The 22,082-nt window shown below is 40.9% G+C and overlaps 2 protein-coding genes across 2 annotated transcripts in view; both read left to right on the plus strand.

Moving 5' to 3' along the window:
* Window positions 1–1,196: 1,196 nt before the first annotated feature.
* On the plus strand, window positions 1,197–5,470 carry LOC106086978 (uncharacterized). The gene is made up of 4 exons (XM_013251825.2): window positions 1,197–1,452; window positions 1,509–3,527; window positions 4,639–4,805; window positions 4,875–5,470. The coding sequence occupies exons 1-4, from the start codon at window positions 1,311–1,313 to the stop codon at window positions 5,322–5,324; spliced, it is 2,778 nt and encodes a 925-aa protein (XP_013107279.2). The 5' UTR covers window positions 1,197–1,310; the 3' UTR covers window positions 5,325–5,470.
* Window positions 5,471–9,367: 3,897 nt separating this feature from the next.
* The window catches only part of LOC106086976 (vesicle-associated membrane protein-associated protein B/C), a 44,971-nt gene continuing 32,256 nt past the window's right edge, over window positions 9,368–22,082 (plus strand). The window contains exon 1 of the mRNA XM_013251823.2: window positions 9,368–9,906. Coding sequence (XP_013107277.1) covers window positions 9,837–9,906 — 70 coding nt within the window. The 5' untranslated portion in view covers window positions 9,368–9,836. The remainder of the gene's footprint in view (window positions 9,907–22,082) is intronic.

Genomic DNA, 22,082 nt, shown 5'->3' on the forward strand with positions numbered 1-22,082 from the left:
GGACATAAACGTTATACAGTTAAATTCCGTTGTTGTAGGTTTGATTCCAACCTCTGGTCCGGTTGGATCATTTTGTATTGCGCCGAACGATGGATTATAAATGCAACGCCTCCACCATTGTTTCATACAGGGTCCTTGCGAACGATGCAGAAATTTACAGTTTGGATCGTATTGGATAACTTCATCTCTTGGATCGAAGAGATCGTAATGCCGTTCCTATTCAATAAAGTCTTTATCTCTTCTGTCTTTTTTTTTTTTTGTTATCCCTGGTAGGCACTTGAGCGCGGCATTTCGGACTTTGATACTGTGGCCTCTGCGACGATGTAATTAGATGCGATTTTTGGGTTAGATGAGGTTGTGTGTGTGCTAAAGAGAAATCGAAGAGAAACGTGATTTGATGTGGTGTATATGACTACGACGTTAGGCGAGTTGAGGAGATGCGTGTTGCCATGGCTGCGTAGGAGGGAGAGATATGATCGGTTGAGCGATGTGGCTTTGACAGACTGCGCAGCGTTTATCGCTATTTCGCACGGATAACAGCTGAATCCTTTGTTGTTGAATTGCAAGGGAAGACGCTGGCACTGGATATATTTAGTAGCAGAAGTCTCAACCAGAGAGGACAACCATAGGGTTGTCCTCGTTTGAAGCAATCGCCAACGCTTCCCTCGAAAATTATTTCTATGCTCGCCAGCTGTGTATTCGATTAAGGGATAAGAAGCCGAAGCACCGTAGAATGAACAAAGAGTTTTTCAAGATGGAGGGATATTTCGGGCTCTGGTTAACCTCTAGCCACTCTTTTTTTTCACATCATGTACACTTCATTGATATTGTATTACAACATCAACCTGTTCGATTTTGCAACTTTTCCGCTTATGACGCTAAACGCCTAGGTTCGAATCCTGGCGAAAAAAATCAGAAAAAATTTTCAGCTAATGCTGGCGGCATTTGTGAGGTCGGGCGCGTCCACAGGTTGCGGATAGAGTAATGCTCCATACTCATTAGCTGCAACCGCTAACGTACATAAGGAAACTTATGAATACAGAAAGTGACAGCATATATGTTACGCACATATCGCCTGATAGCAAATTTAAAAGTGATTGGTGTGAGTGGGTCGAGTCGACACAGAAACAAATTGTTGAGTTTTTTTGTTATGGCAACCCTATGTATTCACTAAACCAGAGTTGTTTTTACCGGAAAGTTGTTTACATGTGCCAAAAACAAATTTGCAAAAAAAACCTCACAGTCCGAAGCAGAAACGTTCCATATCCTTTGTTTTATAGAAAAACTCCTGGTTTTAACCCAATTAACAAATGCGTGATTTATTTAAAACTTTGGAAGTACTAAAATTGGAATCAACCATGGAATATTGCGAGGAATTTAATGGCATCAAGTCCGTATTGGAGTATTGCAACAAAAATGTTAAGCCATTCAATAAACTATTCTTTCGCGGAGGTGGGTATTAGAATTGCAAAGCAATGCAATTTCTCTAGACTTTATTCCTTTTTTAGGTAATGAAGCAGTCATCAATGAATTGGTGCGGCGTTTACAAGATTATTTGGTGGATGTCGAATTGGTGGACAAAGAAACAAAACAACCCTTACCAGATAAATCAACAAAGCTGAGAAAAATCCTAATGTTTCTCATGTTCAATACGGACGCCACATACAAGTACAACCTGAAAGATGATCAGAATATAGTGCATGTTTTGGAAATTTGTCCACTACTGCCCAAGTTTATGCTTGTGACTTTGGTGTGGGAGTTACACTTGGATCAATTTTTCAATGAAATGCTATCGTATTCACCTTGTTGGTTTTCATTTCAATACTTTGAGCCAGCCACCGATTCGCTGAAGTATATAGACGATGCTTTTGAAGTTCTATCCAAGGTGGCTCAATTACTAAGGTCCATATTGATTTCAATTACCCGCTCCGATTTGCGGGTCATGGATAGTGTGGATACAAAAATTATTTTCAACAAGCTCTATGACTATGCCATGAACATGCTTAGGCTTTTCTATACACCTGATGCCGAGAAATTCAAGGGCTTCAGCAAGAAAAAGATGTACAAGTATTCGGGATTTGCTTTGAAATATTTGCTGGAACTTGTTCTGTACTCCTTTGATGTTTATGAAAACTCGCTGGCCTGCAAACCGCTGGAAGGTTGGAAGGAGTATGATATCTGTTCCCAACCCGACAAGAGAGTCGAAGAAAAATCCTCCAAAGACTTGGCAGATTTGAAAAAGCAACAATTGAAAATCATCACAGCCCTACTGAATGCCTTGCAAAATAACATACTTTTGGTTAAAATCGATATTTTCATATATTGGGTGGAAATTGACTTGAACGCAAAACAAAATCTGCAGGAGGTGGTGGGCGAAATGGCATACCGAGTGGGCGAAAGAATGTTGGAGAACAAGGCCTTTGGCCATGATGTGCAGCAGCAGCTGAAGGTCATTGAAATAAGGCCCAAGACCTTGGAGGAAATCGTACAAGAAGCCAGAATAGGGGACATTTTGAATGCCTTGGACGACAACAAATTAGAGTATAAAGAGCGCAAGGCTTGGTTTGATGAACTCGTTAATCGCACCTCAGTGGCCTTGGGCAATGACGAGTGTATGCAGTGCATAAAACAGAATATAAAGCTCATGCGTGTGGAACACTGCCAGCAAATATTGGACTTTATAAAAATGGAAATAATACGAAACCATGCGGAGGAGCTCAACGACGAATCTGAGATGGACAAAAAACTAGATATTCAAGACATGGATTTGGATCCCGAAGACTATGAAGAGTTGTCCGAGTTAGTAATGCTGGCATTGCATAACTTTAGTGTGGAGCAAATTTTAAGCGTACTCAGCTATCAGTGCAAACTATTTGGCTATGATACCAGTCTATTTTCACGTGCCGATATTGCCAATAGAAGTACGGAATTTTTCAATAAATGCACGGGCGATTCTTCATCATTCGATGTGCAACATTTTCTCATGCTGACCTTTGAGCAGCCGCAGTTGGTGTGGCAAAATTTCTTTGAATGCGCCTGCCACAATATGGAACACATTGTCAACTATACCAACACTGTCAAACAATGCCGGCCTTTGTCGAATAATTACTTTCAACCCCAACTGTTGGTTGCCTTCAATGATTTGTCTTGTTTGGAGCAACGCTATTTTCCAGCTTTACTGTGTGAGATTTACTTTTGCCTCTATTATCCGGATAATAAAACCGACTTCCTCAAGAAGATTATCCATAAGCATGTCAATGAGTTTTTGGATAATCAACAATTTACCTATTTGCTGCCATTGGTGAAATGTTTGAATTTGATCAACTCCTATGGGGAGACACAATCGAATAAGCCTTTAAATTTTGGTGAAATAACAGCACCGGTGCTCCTAATGGCCGCTCAAATAATGGACAAGGCAAGGTGGGATTTGATAACCTACACAGATGTACGCGACGAGATTGTAAGGGAGTGCATACAGTTTATTCAAAAGACTTCGAAGAAATTCCTACCAAATGCCACAGAGAAAGGTAAGTATGGAAATGGAAAGAAAGCTCGTTTTGTTGCTGATTAAAGTGATTGTAGATGACTGTTGTTCTTGCAGTCAAATAAATGGGAATGGAGGTAGTGAAACAGGTAGAGGTCCATGGGACTGATCGTCAAGGGACCATTGTTGTTGTTGTAGCCACATTTTCATATGGAGGTGGCGATCCTTGTCAAGCGACTGTTGGTAAGCAAGCTCGTTCCGGTCCAAACGCCGCGGGAACAGGTTGGCCATTGCTTAATTAAAGGCGCCAATAACTCGCCTTGTCATATCGAGCTTCATATGCACTCAGTATTTATGCAAGAGCCGGTGCAGCTCGGCCTTTCACTTAGACTCTCCGCCCGATACCCGCTGATTGTCTGCGACTGCCTTTGCAGCTACTCCGTATGGAGCCTTCCACTATCCGCAAACCTGTAGACAAGTCCGGTAGTTCACAGCTAAGCTTCTCGTGACAGTGATGAACACCACACAGATTATTGAGGTTTTTGTTTCATGTATAAAAGTTTGGGGCTTTATTGCATTGGGGCCTTATTTTATACCGCCAAGAATTACCCCCAAGTACTGGCCTCCGGAGAGAGCGACAGCTTCACTATCCAAAATAGATCTCCTGAAAACCTCCTGGTGAAAAGTACCTGCCAGCAGTCATTCTGGGGTTTATGTCAAGCCTATTGCCCTTCGTTCATCCAGACAGTCCCTTGGTCCATACTTGGCATAGATGTCTAAAGTCATTAGTATATCCCTCCTCATATCCGTAAACCCTTCAAAAATCAACCTCAGTCCCCGCCATGCTTTAGACCCAACACAGCCTGACAGCCTTCGCCATGATACGTAGATATTGCTTGACGTGATATAGAGGTTCTCTCTTGTAGCGCTTAACCTCCCGCTCTAGATCATGTAGATCCACCTTAGGACTTCTGCTTGGATGGTCCCTGCGTTAACAGCCCAGAGAAACTGCTTAGACAGCATGTCAAAGTGTTCCATATATACCTCTTGGTTCAAGATTAGTTTTTACAGCCATAAATCATGTCTTCTCCGGCCCTTATCAACAACTTCTTCACCGTTTGCCTATGATATTATTTCTTTATCTTCCTTTTCAGATCGCAAATGGATAACTAAGGTCATCAAGGATTCATACAAACCACTGACACAGTTTTATTTTCAAAAATATTCCATGACACCAGATCAAATTCCCGTTGAATTTGATCGATTCCTAATAAGGCTAGATATTGAAGATAAATCGGAAGCTGAAATGTTTTTAATCATCGTGAGTATAACAATCCCAACAACACCCACCTAAACTCTATGTTGTGTGCTTCTCTTCTTTTGCTTGCAGAACTATGTCCGTTGTACCATGAAGGAAACCGAATGGTTGGCACGCAGCGAACGTCTTCTACCTCATATTTCAGATGTCATGATCATCTTGAGTGGTGTTGTCAATGAAACTGAAAACTCCAATGCCATCAATAACTATCGCCATTGTTTGGCCAATTATGCCAATATCGTGGAACGTTTTCTTCTCCCCCAAATCGAGGATGATAATAAGAATATTGAAAAGCTGGAAATTAAAGTTTTGAAAATTATATCCTCAGCACCCGAACAAATTTACGAAGAGACATTTATGAGCTTCGAATCGCTGCTCTTGGATATTGTTAAGAAGTGTGGCCGACCATTGGAGGAGAGTATTTCCAAGAATATACTCAAATTTGTGGAAACTATGAAAGAGTGTAGTGCCAAACAAATATTTACTGACAAATTTAGGGCTTTGGTCACAGAAATGTCCTAAATAGAGAGAAAATATGCTCACTACAGCTGCTTTATAATACTATAATATTGTGATTATGCCATTTGAAATATTTTATATTAAAAAACTCCATGGCATTACTTACTTTGCGAAATAGAAGTATTTGAATTTATTTCTTGTTTTGTTTATATTTATATAAAGTGTTTTTTTTTTGTATGCGTGATGGAAGGAAACATTTATAGGTTGATTATGGATTGCAACCCAACTTCAGTTGATTTGCCAATGGGCAAATTTGTTATAAAAATGTCAATTTATGGATTGAGTTGCATACTTTTTTACAATTTGTTTAAACGTTCAAAATACTGATATAGAAAGAAGCTTACAAACATTTTCAACTTTATACTAATTTTTATTACTGGAAACACAACTGGTTGTTGAGTTCCCATCCATAATCGACCATTAAATGGCTAAAGCGAAGAAGAAAAAAAACATCCTCGTATTTTGTTTTTTTTTTAGATGTCCCAAGCCTAAAATCTTTCATTCAATGGCCGAACGCAGCAAATTTCTCCAAAGGTGTTGTATATTGCTAATTTTCCTTTTGAATGCGCAAAGCATTGGCTCTTCTGCTGCATGTGCGCTTGATTCTCTTTCAAATGGAAACGAAGGTAGCAAAAAAAGTTTTGTGAACTTATTTTTCGGTCTTTGGAGGAATTATTTCAACCCATCGTCTTTTTCATTCTTTCCACCAATCTTCTTTCTTTTAAATTTTGATTCGTTGATTTCCTTTTTTCTTCCATTCTTCGTTTCTTTCATTCTTCATTCAATCTCAGTTCCCGCTATTTTCTTCTACTTTCTTTTCTCTTCCATTCTTCGTTCTTTCCTACCATTCTTCTCTCTTCTGTTCTTTTAACCTTCCTTACCTACATCCTTCTTTCCTTCCGTACATACATCTTTCCTTCCGTACATTCATTTTTCCATCGGTACATTTATCCTTCCTTCCTTACACTCATCCTTCCATTCATGTTTCTATTCATCCTTCCTTCTATTCATAATTTCTTCTATTCAACACATTCTTCCCTCCATTGAACTCATTAATCCTTTCATTCATTCTTCCATTCAACCCATACTTCCTTTTATTTATCATTCCATCCATATTTTGTTCTTTCCATTTTCCCTCCTCTTTTCCATTCATTCTTCTCCTCGTTTTATTCAACTTTTATTTCTTCATTCATGCTTCCTTCCATTCATTCTTCCTTCCTTCCTTCCATTCATCCTTCCTTCCACCCATTCATCCTTCTTTCCTTCCATTCAACCATGCATCCTTTCATTTATCGCTCCATTCTTCATTTCATTCATCCTTCCTACTTTCAATTCAACCCATTTTTGATTCCATTCATCCTATCTTCCTTTCATTCATCTTTCCTTCCTTTAATTCAACTCGTTCTTCATTCCATTCATCCTTCTTTTATTTCATCCATTCCTACTTCCTTTTTTTCCCTTTTATCCATACATCTTTCCTACCTGTCATCTATCCTCCCTTTCATCCTTCCATCTATTTATAAATCCTTCCTATTACCCATTCTTCCTATATCCTTCAGTTATATCATTCTTTCTTTGTTACTTCTATTTTTCTTTGCTTCCATTCTTTTTTTCTTCTTACACATTTCTTTCTATTATTCATTCATTTAATTCATACTTCCTTCTGTTCAAACTTACTTCCTTCCATTCATCCTTCCTTCTTTCGATCACCCTTGCTTCCATTTCAGAGTTTCCTTCCTTCCGTTCATATTTTTTTTCATTCATTCTACATTCCATTCCTTATTTCATTTAATTTTTTCTACTTTCCTTCTTTTTATTTCTCTATTGAAAGAAACAAACAAGGAAACGCTAATTTTACATGCAATCGAATGTAGGGCACATAAAGGCTTTCTGTCATCTTATTGCCGTCAAACCTGGCCGACTGCTAACAGCTGTCCGCGTGAGAGCACCTTTTTAAATTCTCCTTGCCTTTACATCAAACGCTTCCATTGCATTCCGTGACCTTGGATATGCGGTCGTTCAGCGCTCTTTCCTCTATAACCCCGTTTACACTGCTCTCTAAATCCGGATTTATGGCTCGATCATCTGTTTTCCCTTTATAAAATCAGCTGACGAGAGCACTTCATACCGCCTAATGATAATGCAGCTTTATATATTGGACAGCGTTGGGCCCCATAACCCTGCAAGAGGTTCACTATTCGATTTAATGAGTCCAGCATACAAAATAATAGCCAAAAAAAAGCATCGAACTCTTTCAAAGTGATTGGTTACCATTCCTCTGTGTTAGTTGGATTTGCCAAAATCCATGCAGCGTTCACTTCCCTGCCTTTCCGATTTGATTCGCGTATTGTGACGTACGCCAAGTTAGTGGCAGTTGCCCAACAACAAAATATTGAGTGCACTATCTATCAAAATCAGTGATTAGTGCAACTCTGATTTTGTGTATGTTACTAGTTCGCGCCATTTTTCGTTGTTTGTGAGTGTGGTATGGTTCTAAACTATAATACACACACACACAACCAAAACTCGTTGACAGATAGTGCACTTCGCGAGAAAAATTTTACTCAGCTGTTAACGATACACTACCTGGTAATTATGTCATGGTTCTACGCCATGTCTGCGATGATGAGCGAGCGGAATATGGTAAAGGGATCATATGTGGTTCCTTCTGGTCCCGGAAAAAAGGACAAAAGACAGTGCATTTATTAACGATTTCTTGTAATTTCAGTTCAATAGAAACTAAACTATTTTGAAATATTGAAATATTTTTTTAAAACGATTCTACATAAAATTTCCTTGGAGTACATGTGGGGTTCGGGTATACTTCCCATGGACCATCAAGGAGTAATTTCAGTTTGAAAATGAAAAGAGGGCCCCAGGGACTTTCTCACCCGCTGGAGGGTTAATATGAATACAAAACCAAATATGGTCTCACGCGAACAGCTGTTAACAGCCGGCCAGGTTTGACGGTATTAAGATGTCAGGGTTTTGTTTGCATTCTTTTTATTGTCATCTTCTTTCTCGCATATTCTCTGCTCATAAACGCACACGTATACACACTGGCACACAAAATACTTTGAGTGTGTTGGCAAAACGGCGATGAGCTATGGAATGATGGCGAATTGCACCATATGATTTGTGGTTGGTGTACAAATGAGTCTACTTTTAATTGTTTTGCCATGACAACCAGGAGTGTACGAATTTTATGTGTTTTGGGCTGAAATGTTAAAACAAGTTGGATCAAATATTTAACTATTTTGAAGGTAGCTTTAGTAATATACAGTGCAAATCCCGATTAATCAATTATTTGTATCTGTTATCGCATGATTTCGATAACTTACCAGTCGATGATGTCGATAACTGTCCTGCACTGGATAGGGGTAAAATTGCACTTGTTAAGTGAATCATCCTGTTTGCCAGTTTACAAAATAAATTTTTAAAAGTTGAGAATTGTCTCTTTACTATGGCGAACATTAACTGCGATATTGAATAACGGCCGTATTCACAAAATTTAATAAAATTTAAAGCAGATTTATTTGACATTTCTATAAAGGAAATCAGTCTAATAAACCTATTTCAAAACTACATTAAGTTGTGACAATACCGATGTAAAAAATTTAAACAAGTTGAAAACTTTTTGCAATTCCCATCATGGCTGAATTGTTAAAAGGTTGTCTCATTTGTACAACAAATAGATTGCTGTTAACAGCAGTTTGCATGAGACAACTTTTTTTAATCCGTTTTGAATTCTAGTTTCAAATTTCAATAACGATTTTGCTATTGAAGGGAAATTTTTTCTGGCTTCTGGCGCCATCTTCAAAATTTCCCTAAATAACTAACGCCTTGTTGGCATTCACTGGAATTTATAGCCTGGGATCTCATCACTAGATACCAGTGTTATCAATTCCATTGAATGCCATTTGTCATTTTGCCTTCACCTCTATGCTTTTGGCTTCATTTATATGGCTCTCTCTGTCCAACATTGTCCCGATTCAATAGGCTACAATACGTGCGAAAGAGCTAAATGCATTGCGTCATTGCATTTGAAAAGAAACCCCATTCGTTGTTAATCGTCATCGCTCGAAGAAGAAGGTTCGCAAAAATATAAAAATTCACAGAAAATTTGTGTGTGTTCATGTTACAGGAGCAAGAAAAATCCAATAGAAAGGATAATTGTGCAAACATTTTCATTTTTTTTCCTCAACTAAAGCTTGAGAAACATTTTGAAGTTCTTCTAAAGCAAGCAATCGGTCAAATCGCAACTTGAGACCCGGCGTGAAAAATCGAATCGGTGGCAAAAAAGAAGACAAACTGTAATTTTTGGTAGCACAAAATTCCCGTGCAGTCATCATCAGCATTAACGAAAGCGAAGGTTGAAACAAGAAGCAGCAGCAGCAGAAGAGAAATATAAAAAAGAAGGAAAAAGAAAGACTTATTTGAATATTTGCGAAAAATCGTGGCCCCTCTCCAAGTGGCGAGCAAGTCATAGGTAATAAAACGCCACTACCGCCAAAAATGGGAATCCCAGAGGCCCAGTTAAAAGCCAAGCTGCTCATTGACCCACCAAATGAATTGCGCTTTCGTGGTAAGTGATAGTAGTGCTGCTTGCTAGATGTAGTTCAGATGCTTCATTACATTACATTACATACCCCCGCAACCCTACGACCCTATTCATTAGGTGAAAAGAAAAGAAAGACATTCATATAACCACCATAAAAATGGTTAATATGTGCGAAGAGTGTGTGTTTGTGGAGGTAATGCAAAGGCCAAAGCCACATGCAGGATAGGTTGTTTGGCTGGTTGGTTGACAGGAAGGATGGTCTTTTTTCCCGTATACACGACGTATGTGAGTGCGTAATAATTTCGTTGCAGGGGTATGTGGGGGGCGCTATGGTTTCAAGGTGTATTAGAAAGGGAATTTAGAGGAATTCCTTATTGACGGCTGAGCGAGTGTGATGTCTAGGCGCTGTGTGACATGTGCATGTGCCCATATGTTCTTCTGACTGTTGTTGGCTTTTGGATGTTTCGCGTGTGCGTATTCCCTCTGTTTCGTGGTTTTTCTTTTATTTGTTTTTTGTGGCTAGAATTAGAACATGGGCGTTTTGTTTTTTTTTTCTTTAGTTTTTATTTTTTTTTTTTGCCGAAAAACTAATTAATTTTTGCTGTTGTTTATTTTTGTACCTTGAATAAGAAGGGGGCCTCTTGTTATTGTTCAATCTCTTTTTGTGTTTGAGGTATAGTGAGTGACCGATATCGGCATGTTCTGCATACATTCTCCTTGTTTTTCTGCGAATACATTTCACAAAAAAAAAAAAAAAAAACGATTGCCTACAGCGAACTTTGACATTCTTTCATTCCATTGTTTTATTTTGCATGTCATTGCCATAATTTTATCAAGTGCAAGCAAGCAACAGCTCTACTAAACTTGGAATGTTGCTACCATTTCTGCATATGGATTTTGAATTCATTTTCGCTTATGTGTTTGGCCAATGATAAGAAGTGAGTTGTGTTTGTTTTGAACATTGGTAATTAGAAAAAAAAAAATAATCAAAATTCCGAAACCTCTTGCGATAACTGTTGTTTTTGTTTCGACATGGACTACATACAATGTTACTTAATGTTCCCAAAGTAACTTGCTGGGGAAGGAAGGAAGGCATTTCAAAATTTAACGGCGAGGTGGAATAACACAACATTGTGCAATCCCCAAATATATTGCATTTGACTGCGTTGTCTAATGCAATATTGAGTTGAATTTCAAACGTGAGAGTCAGGATGAATGTTTGGTTTTAATATCAGCTGCTGTGATAAATGGTAATAATAAAATGACTCAAATGAGAGCTAAATAACGAATTCCTCGATTTATAGGACCGTAGACCATAGGGCAAAACCCCACAGGGCGCACCTACGATTTCGCATAGATTTTGTGTGTAGGTGTGGGTTGACCCCAGGAACACAAATCGGAAGCCCCTTTTTGGTGCAAAGGTCCCTGGACCCACAACAGGGACCAAAAAAATTAGGCATACGCCCCATAAAATGCAGTTTTCCCTAGGTTCCATCTTGTATGTACGGCTGTTTAATTAAGGCATTAGGTACCTACCTACATATGTTAACATTTTGTTTTTTTTTTTTTTTTTTGTACAATGAAAGTTTTCGCAGTTAGGATCCGGTGTCACACCAAACGCTTATATGTGAGTATCAGCCAAACCACAGCAGTGTACATCTAGCGGACCGCCCCCGGTCTATGTTCCCAATTTTTTGTCTATTGTGTTGCGCCATGAATAGAGCGCACTCAGCCTCGGTTTAACTCTCTCCCCAACGTTCATTCTTTCGTTCTATTTATGGTTAAGAATAACGCCCAGTCAGCTACACTCAATCCAGGACCCTGAATTCGTCATACGCCCTCCTTCCGGTGAACAACACCGGCTCTGCTTTTTTGGGCGTTATGCCAAGCCCATTAGCTCTTGCCCATCTAAACAGCTTTCTCACCATACCCTGAAGGGGATCAGTATTGACCTACCACGCCTGAGTTTGACATTTGTTGTTGCTGTAGCAGTGTTAAACACTAAGACGGCAGCCCTTGCCGATGAAGAACTCCATCGGGTCAATACGGTGGGTACAACCGGCTGCCATGGGATTGTTGACATTTGCGACTCATACTTGGAACGTATGTGGGTTGCAGTCGATGTATTGATAGTGCCCTTCATGATGCATGGACACTTTGGATATTCTTGTTTTCTCCTGGAGAATGAAAATGAGGTATGCTGTTTATCATGGAAGTCCTTTCTTTTTGACGTTGTGTATGTTTCGGGGATGATTGCCCTCCCCAAGAGCTTCGGTATACCCAAATGGGAGCTCTGGAGCAGGTGTCTTCATTGAATTCCGTGAATAAAAGAATCATAGGGGTTTTTGGACCGGTGCCGCATTGAGCATGCTTGTCCTGACTTCCACTTCAACTCCGGCCTAAGGTCGGAGACAAAACAAAAAAACAAGTAGAAACTTGCCAAGTTCGGCCAGGCCATTTCTTATATACCCTCCACCAAGGATCGCATTTGTCAAGTTCTTTGACTGATATTTCTTTGTAGGCGAACAGAGGACAATGGATTTGAATTGCTATGCTATTGGAGCTATATCAGGTTATTAACCGATTTGGGCCCTACTTGGTTTTGCTGAAGATAATACTAGAAGTCACTATGCAAAATTTGAGCCAAATTGGATAAAAATTGAGCCCTATAGGGGCTGAAGAAGTAAAATCGGGATATTTTGGTTATTTTGGAGCTATATGAGCTAATGAACCGATTCAAACCATATTCGGCTTCTACGTACAATGTTTCAGCCATATAGAATTGCGCCCTCTAGAAGCTCAAGAACTATAATCGTGAGAGATGTTTCTAGTTTGGATGACAGTCGTATGATAACAATGATGTCAACATACAACTGTTTACTACCAAAAGAACGCTTTGAACGCCAAATTAAAAGTTTAATTACAACTTAACAAATTAGCAACACTGTTTGAAACATTGTGAGATTTCACAAAATTTAATTGATGTTTAGCAACATTTTCCGCACAATCAAAGTGAGTACTAGTCTTTATAAGGAAAATTTTTAATTTAGCATGCTACATGCATCCAACAATGAACCAATTTTATTCTTCGTTTTACCAACAATGGCTTTAACTCAGTCGCATTCCAAATAGAATGCAAAAAAAATCTCGTGAGACGTTTTACTCTAGCTCCACATGTGATAACAAATATACCCCCAATTATCTGTGCAAAATAGAAGAAAGAAGCTGGTTAATCTCCAACAAATGCAAAAGTATATGGTAGTGTTTTTCCCCCTCCCGCTCTTAAAAATAATTTGGGATTAACAAGCAAACAAAGAAAAAATTAATACTTTATTGTGAAAAATTTCTTTGATTTAATTCATAATTCCTACGGAAAAATTTATGAAATTTTAGCACTTTATTCACATGATATTCTCACGTTGTTTTTAGGGGCGATAGTGAAAAGACGCCAATAACCGTTCGAGTATGTTGTATAGCGTATAGAATGCTGAGCTTCAGCATAAATTGGACCTGCATTTGACTAAGTAGAACCGATAAAAATAGTTTATAAGTGTGGAATGGCTTCTAAAGACCAAATTGGATCATTGATGTTTATTGCTGTCGTCGCGTTCTCTATAAATATTTAAACTAGAACCAATACCGCCAGGCCTCTCTCTGATACTCCCCTATCGATAGCGCTGATTGTCAACGACTGCAGTTGCAGCTACTCCATTTACCGAGCATTCCACTATCCCCAAACTATGGGCGCGACAGGTAGCTCTCACTTCAGGTTTTCATTACAACGATGAATACTGCAAAGTTTGGAACTCAACGTTTCAACCTATGTGATGCTCACTGTTATCCGGGTGCAGGGTAAGTTCGGTTAAAGGACAAGCTTCTAGCAACGGTTGTTGTTGTAGCAGTGTGTTATACACTGAGGTGGTAGCCCTTGCCGTTGAAGGATTTCATCGGGTCAATCCGTTGCATACAAACGGCTGCCATGGGATTTCAACGGTTGTTGTTGTTGTAGCAGTGCGTTCTTCACTGAGGCGGCAGGCCTTGCCGACGAAGGAATCCATCGGGTCAATCCGGTACGTACAACCGGCTGCCATGGGATTGGGTTGTTGTTGTAGCAGTGTGTTGTGTTCTTTCTTTCTTCTGATTCTGAGCTGTTGATTATCCAGACCCAGGAACTTTTTGACTAAGGTGGGGTGCGTTCAGGTGCAATGGGTGGCGGTCGTCCTCCAAGGTCTACATTTGCCCCGTAGCTATTCACCGCATCTGCTACCGTGTCTGCATGAATTTTGTTTGTCTAAACCAGCTTGATATGCCGCTTCTGGGCGACATATTCACAAGGTGATGATTTGAATGGCCTCTGCGATAAGAGCCCAGGAGGTATTGCTTGGACATCAAGGAGTTATGTCTTCGCGCGGGTAGGATTTTTGTCTCCTGATGATTTTTGTCTCCTGAGGTGGTCCACGTGAGAGCTGAGGAGACAGCCCGTCACAGTTCGAAGGGCGCCATTCTTATATCTGAAAATTGTTCCAATGTGTGTCACATAGCTGAGGAGACCACACTGGCCCTGCTTAACTTACCATAGACCGGCCAATTGCTTTGTACGTCGTCAACAAGGTTTCTTTGTCAGCACCCCAAGTGCTGTCGGTGACTTGAGGACCTTTTTTCTACTTTTGACTTTATCACTAATTGCTGTGGCGGAGAATGTGTAAGAGCTGTGAAATGTGACACCAAGTATTTTGGGATACTTGATGGTCGGAATCGTTTTCCATCTACTTTTACATTCTCTTAAATATTCACCTGTCTCGTATTTGTAGTGAACAATATGGCTGTAGATTTGATGGCAGATGCCATCAAATCTCTTGCAGCGAAATAAGCAGCAAGTTCGTTGAGGTAAATGTTTAACTTAACGCAAAAGTCCACAATGGGTGGGGGCCTAATGCCATGATCGTACAATTGTACGCATATGATACGATCTCTATGCCGCCTGGAGGGGGTGGAATGGAAGAAAGGCGGAGGTTAAACTATCACCCCGCCTTGGGGAACTCCCAGCTTCACTCTACGGTGTTTCAATTTCTTATCCCTTAATTCTACAAATGACTGGCGACCACGCAAATAATTTGCGTTTCAGGCTTGGATGGAGGGACGGGTTGGCAATGTCCTCAAATAGTTCGGTATGGCTAATCGTGGACAAAGCAGAGAGGCATTACTCAGCCATGGATTTGGGAAAGAAAAGAAATGCCGGTGCACGCGGCACATAAACTAAAATTCCTCATAGCAGAGAGCATAGAAAAGAAAGAAGGTGTTCACCCATTGTCCTACTCCTTCTCCTCAATATAGTGGGACACTGGAACAGCAGTTACTCAACCAACTCCTCCTCATCGCCACGGCCTCTGCAGAAATTCGTCTCAAGTCCATCGCGACTTCCACTCCCACCTACTACCCAAGGTTGGGGTCAGAGAACGCAGCCGAGCTGATGTCAGTTATGCAAAAAAAATTGGCAGAGCCGTAATAATAAAACTAAAATCATAACATTTTTCTCTTCTTCTGTCTTCAAAAAATTTTCGTCCAACAGAATTGAACGATAAATCATCAAAAACCCTAATTTATAAAGACGCCGTTTCGAATTTTCGACGAGCCGCCGCCACGGACCAAGATTTTAGCCACCCGGCACGGGGTAACTATGAGCATTGCATAGACTAATACTTTGAGCTTCAATCTGTGTGGCGTTCTTCGTTATCACGAAAGGCTTAGCTGGGAGATGCCGGACGCGTCCACGGGTTGCGGATAGTGTAATACTCTATACGAATTAGCTGCAACTGCATTCGCGGACAATCAGCGGTATCGAGTGGAGAGTCTCAGTGAGAGGTCGGCTGACACCGACTCTTGCTTAAATACTGAGTGCCTATAATGCTCGATACGACAAGGCGAGTACTTGACGCCTTTAAATAACCAATGGCCATCATGTTGCCGCAGCGATCGGTCGTATAGACCGGAACGAGCTTGGTCACCTATAAGAGTTTAACGAGTATCGCCACCTTCACATGCAACAACAACAAGATTTTTGGCCAAGCCGCCGCCGACGAAAAGCCTCGGTTTCATCTCAAGACGTTCTTGTCTCCTAGACTCTCGGCCACAAGGCCTCCGTCACCCTTCAGCGCGTATCGCCAGCTCATGCCATATCTGCACGTTCGCCGTAAGAGGCATCTGTCAAAACAAACAGCCAGCAAAGGTGAAGAGTTCACCATCGCCGCAGTATCCATCTGCGATCCCCAATCCTGGCCAGTTCGTCAGCCGTTCCCTGCTGGGAGGTGATTGTTGTTGTTATAGCAGTATGTTTTGTTCTAACTTTTGTTTTCGTCCAGAGGGATTTGGACGAATGGGTCTGGCTGAGCAGTTAAACTGGTGACGTGTCGCACCAGTTCACATTCGGGACACATCCTGCCCGTAGGCGTTGAGGCGGCTGCATCTGCCGAAACATAATTAAGCAAAAACTAGCTAGCTTTGAGCGATACGAGTTTAGTTTGCTAAACCATCCAGAATGGTGAGGTTATGTTGGAACGCGTCTTAAATCCAGATATTCCTTAAAAAAAACTAAGTGTGTTACAGTTCAGTGGTTTGGAACTTCGGGTAATTTTCCTGGTAGTAGCGCAGGTGATACTGTTCTGACAGAAGCTCATTATGAAATTAAGAATATTGGTCTGCTTATTTAGATGGTCGGCCAAGTGATTCACCATTGCTTTGAATACCGATCTATGTGCTTTTCGTCGTTATCGTGAGAATCTCAGCTGAGGGGGCATGTACACAGCTTGCGGATAGTGAATTGCTATCCGCAACTGCAGTCGCGGACAATAATTGTTATCGATTTGAGAGTCTCAGTAGGAGGGCGGACGTTACCGGCTCTTGCTTAAATACCGAGTGCCTCGATTTGATAAGGGGAGTTAGTGCGCCTCTAAATAATCTTTTGCCAATACGTTTCTGCAGCGATTGGTGCTATGGATCGGAACGAGCTTGCTCAGGGTCGATAACAATAGTGATGTCTGATGAACTTTTGTGGGGGCCATAGTCCGAGGCCACCGAAGCGCAGAGGTTAACATGTCTGCCAATGACGCTGAACACCTTGGTTCGAATCTTGGCGAGAATATCAGAAAAAAATTTCAGCGGTGATCATCCCCTCCTAATGCGAGGTACTATGGCATGTAAAAACTTCTCCGCGGTCTACAAAAATGAGATACTTTATGATTGAGCTTAAAAATTGAATCGGACAGCAATCATTGATATGTGAGAAGTTTGACCCTGTTCCTTAATGGTATCTTCATGGGCACATTTATATTATTAGTAAGTAGAGCTCGACTCCCGCAATATTGTTAAGGCAGATCTTTTTCGACAATGAAACGATTACACCTCGACGACCAATAATGAATTCTGTGCTTGCAAATCGAACCTGTATCCAGGGTTCGTTTCAAAGTCGGCAAGGACCAGAAGCGGATTTGGCACTCCAAAATGAGCCTCCACGAGCTCCGGGCCAATTTACCGTATAGAACTATGTGCCATGGCATTGTCTCAGCAATGAAGAACTCTTTTGTTTCGCTCTGCAGATGATGCGTATGAGAACACGCGTCCTTATCATTGAGCTAAAACTTCAATGGGAGAGCACTCTAGAATATGAGAGATCTTGCTCTGCTGTTCCTTAATGTAATGTTTATGAGCGAAAAATAAAAATCTTTGCATATGTTGTTTCTCGATATATACCATATAAAATGCTATGATGCGTTTCCAGAAAGTCGCCCCGGAACTCCTTATATGGTGTTGCCCAAAAAGTAATTGCGGATTTTTCATATAGTCGGCGTTGACAAATTTTTTCACAGCTTGTGACTCTGTAATTGCATTCTTTCTTCTGTCAGTTATCAGCTGTTACTTTTAGCTTGCTTTAGAAAAAAGTGTAAAAAAAGTATATTTGATTAAAGTTCATTCTAAGTTTTATTAAAAACGCATTTACTTTCTTTTAAAAAATCCGCAATTACTTTTTGGGCAACCCAATATATACGAAGGGTGACAATTTCATTTCATTACTATGGTTAGGATTATGTGAACGATTGTTATAACTGTAGATACCTGTTGTGGGTTGGTGTTATGAAGGCGAGGGCCCAGATTTGTCCAGGTTTTGAATTACATAAATGACTGCTACAACTATTACAACCTATTAAAGGGTCACTGTTCACAGTTTGCATAAAGAAGAAGGCCAAGATTTGCCAATTGCCATCTAATCAGTCTTAGTTCAAATCCATGGGGGGATATCCAATTTAAAATTACATTCTACGTTATTGTTTAAAGTGCAAAGTTCAAGGACACTCGCATTGGTCTTGGATATACACGTTATGTGTACTTGTTGGACCATGGGAGCAATGATTCATAAAATCAACACATAATACTCATTTTCCGTTTTCACTTCCACAGGGTCCTATCTATCAATAGTTTTTGGGAAATCTTTATTAAGCGACTTGGCAGAATTAAACTTTCGCTTTCTAGAGTTATCAAACAAATGGGAAAAGTAATGCATTTTTACAAAATTAATGTCACCAAGTATAAGCAAAAGCTTAGCCACAAAAAAATAATTTTTTCATAAAAACTATATTTAATATTAAATTAGAATCTAAATCTACACAAAAGTGACTTACCCACACCAAACAACAGCAGTTTTTGTTGTCCTACCAACAACGTTTGCTGTTCGACGCCAGGTTTTTGGTTCACTCTGCCTGTTGGTTGGTTGGGGGTGGTTCTTTGTTGGCCTGCTTGACTCTCCCTAAACAAGTAGACACACTCTGTTTAATTACGTTTCATAGTTAAGCCTTAGCCACAAACGACTTTGTTAGTTTGTTGAGTTTCATCATAGCTTTGGCATAGTTTCTATGTTTGACAACAACCATGGCGGTGATGATGGCGATAATTCACACTCTCCCCAGAAATAAGTTATGAATGAACAAAGTTTTGTGTGCTTGGTTTTTAGTTGCCTTGCACACCATATTTGCCAAATGAATGGCTCAAACAATCAATACATTTGCAATTTCTCACATGCAAGAGAGAAGCCTTAAAAGATTCAATAAAAAAATACGTCATTATTCTTTAAAATACCCTCTAATGGTTACATAACCATACAATGTTACATAAAATTAAACTCAAAGAAAAATTCTATGTAGTTTTTCCAATAGTGGGATTGGATACCATTTTTTTTTTTTGGGGGAAACACATGGAATTTTGGATTTCTTTTCAGTTACATAGGAAAAACAGGAAATAGCTAGCAACTAACAACAACAACTATGACAGTCGGTTGTACGAATCAGATTGACCCGATGAAGTCCTTCATCGGCAAGAGCTGCAGCAATTACAGTTTAAAGATAACAGAAGAAATATTTTTTTATATTTTATTTAACTTTGTTTAAATTGTAAACTTCTACTAAAACAGGACAGACGCAATGACCTCTTCGTTATGTTGTTGTTGTAACAAAGGTTATGCTAGGATAGTTTTGGATTTAGGACACGTGCCTGCCAATCTTAATTGCCAGACATTTCACTCGAATATCTTTGGTTCATTGTATTTGTCTTAGATAGTGAAAAAGTTATGTATACCTGCGAAGTTTAAGATAGAAAGGGGAAATGTATGAAGCCAGCTCACGCTATTATGACTAATCAGGACTCTGCAGTAGTCTAGATGACAAAACTCCAGCCAGAACTGAGAGCAGAAGACAAACTATGAGCTTCACACAGACTGCAACTTTGAGCTTCAATCTGTGTGGTGTTCTTCGTCAGCACGAGAAGCTTACCTGCGAGCTACCGGGCTCGTCCACAGGTTGCAGATAGTGGGATGCCCTATACGAAGAAGCTGCAATTGCAGTCGCGTACAATTAGCGCTATTGAGCGGAGAGTCTCAGTGAGAGGCCGGGCGGCACCGGTTCTTGCATAAATACTGTGTGCCTATGAGGCTACTCTGTTCCGCGGCGATCGGTCCTTTGGACCGGAACGAGCTGGCTCATTTACAGGAGCTTGACGAGGATCGCCACCTCCACATTCAAATGTGGCTACAACAACAACTGACCGTCTACATGAGGACACCAAGATCATATAGGTTGTTGTTGTTGCAGTCACATTTACCTGTGGAGAAGGCAATTCTTGTCAAGCTCCTGTAGGTGAGCAAGCTCGCTCGAGTCCAAGGACCGATCGTCGCGGGAACAGGGTAGCCATTGGTTATTTAAGTTGATAACTAGCCTTGTCATATGGAGCATGATAGTTTCTCAATATTTATGCAAGAGCCGGTGCTACCGGGCCTTTCCCTGAGACTTTCTTATAAACTGCCACTAAAGGAATAACACCTTCACACTTCCTACCCGCAGAGCTGGAACCCCCTCCTAGGGCTAAGAAGAGAATATGGATGTCAAACACGCAATTCATCAACACCTCACCGATCCATTCCCAAGTGCCTCATGCAATTCCAATAGAAGAATTGGGGCGGCAAAAACATCTCTGCAACGTGCGAGATGTTTTTCCCGCTTGTAACCATGCCGCAGGCGACACAACTCACCTGTTGAACTTACCAGCCAATGGACTTACTTCCAGAAAACTCTAAATGCATCTCAGCTAAGTTGCAGAGTTTCTAAATCAGGAAATTTAATTTAAAGTACAGTACTTTCCAAATGTCGCCGGCATTAGGAAGGGATAACGACCGCTAAAAATTTGCATGATGTTCTCGCCAGGATTCGAAAGCAGGCATTCAGCGTCATAGGCGGACATGCCTCGTTGAACAAATACTGTGTGCCTATGATGCTCAATAAGACAAGGCGAGTTATTGGCCATCATGTTCCCGCGGTGATCGGTCGTATAGACCAGAACGAGCTAGCTCGCTCATAAAAGCTCGACGAGACATGTTTTCTTCTTTTGGTAGCAAATTTAGAGGACGAACTTCTCAATCCCGGCACGTTATAGCTGTGAGCACCACACAGGCTTCGAACATTGAGGTCCGATCTGTGTGGTGTTCATTGCTGTTGCGAAAAATTTAGCCGCGAGCTACCGGGTGCGTCCACAGGTTGCCGATAGTGGAATGCTCGATGCGGAGTAGCTGCAGCGACAGTCACGGACACTCAGCGGTATCGAGTGGAGAGTCTCAGTGAGAGGCCGGGCGGCAGCGGCTCTTGCACAAATACTTAGTGTATATGATGCTTGATATGACAAGGCGAGTTATTGGCGCCTTTAAATAACCAATGGCCACTTTGTTCCCGCGGCGATCGATCCTTTGAACCGGAAAGAGTTTGCTCACACAGTAGCGTGACGAGGATCGCCATCTCCACAAGCAAATGTGGTTACAACAATAACAAGGTTTCTCTGTCCGTCCAAGTACTACTGTTAAGGGAACTCAGTCACTCTCTTTTAGTCTGTCGCTGATACAGCGATTTCGGTCGGTGTTTGCCGGAGCATGTTTTCTTCTTTTGTTAGCAAAGGTAGCGGACGAACTTCTCATTCATTATGTCAATTACATCTGCTCTGACTATATCAGCATTCATTTTCTTCAAACGTAGCCATTATGCTTGCTTATGTCTCTTAAGTGTCTTTGAGACTCCAGCTTTAGGTCGTGAAGTTCCTTTCTGGCCTGCCTGGGTTGGGTGAAACCTTTTATCCACCAAATGGTGATTTGGTTGTTATTGTTGTACCAGTTTGTTGTGTTCTATCTTTCGTATGCTTGATTCTGTTGAGTGTCAAGACCCAGGAACATTGCGTCTAAGTTGGGGTGCGTCCACAGGGATCTGGATCTGAGTCGAATGGGTCTGGCTGGGCAGTTGAACATGTGACGTGTATTGTGCGCTCCCTGGTTACAATCGGGACATACATCTTGCACGTCGGCCCCAATCCTTGCTCTGTAGGTGTTGAGGCGACCGCATCTGCCGGAACGTGATTGAGCCATAACTACTCTGGTTTGCCGGGGGAGGTCAATTTCTTCAGATGTAAGGGAGGCGGTCATTCTCCAAGGACTACATTCACCCGATAGCCATTTACCACATTTGCTACCGTGTTTGCATGAATGTTATCTAGACATACTTAATATGCCGCTTGATCTAGAGGTTCTCTCTTATAGCGCTAAACCTAACGCTCTAGGCCATGTTGATCTACCTCAAGGCTTCTGGTCGGCTTCTATCCACAAGATGATGATTTGGATGGTC

The sequence above is a fragment of the Stomoxys calcitrans genome, chromosome 4 (genome assembly GCF_963082655.1).
Source record: "Stomoxys calcitrans chromosome 4, idStoCalc2.1, whole genome shotgun sequence".
In the NCBI taxonomy this organism is placed as follows: Eukaryota; Metazoa; Arthropoda; class Insecta; order Diptera; family Muscidae; genus Stomoxys; species Stomoxys calcitrans.

Coding starts and splice junctions, on each gene's coding strand:
- LOC106086978 (XM_013251825.2), top strand. CDS start 1,311: ATGCGTGATTTATTTAAAACTTTGGAAGTACTAAAATTGGAATCAACC. Junction 1,453..1,508: donor TAAACTATTCTTTCGCGGAG/GTGGGTATTAGA, acceptor TTCCTTTTTTAG/GTAATGAAGCAGTCATCAAT. Junction 4,806..4,874: donor CTGAAATGTTTTTAATCATC/GTGAGTATAACA, acceptor TTTTGCTTGCAG/AACTATGTCCGTTGTACCAT.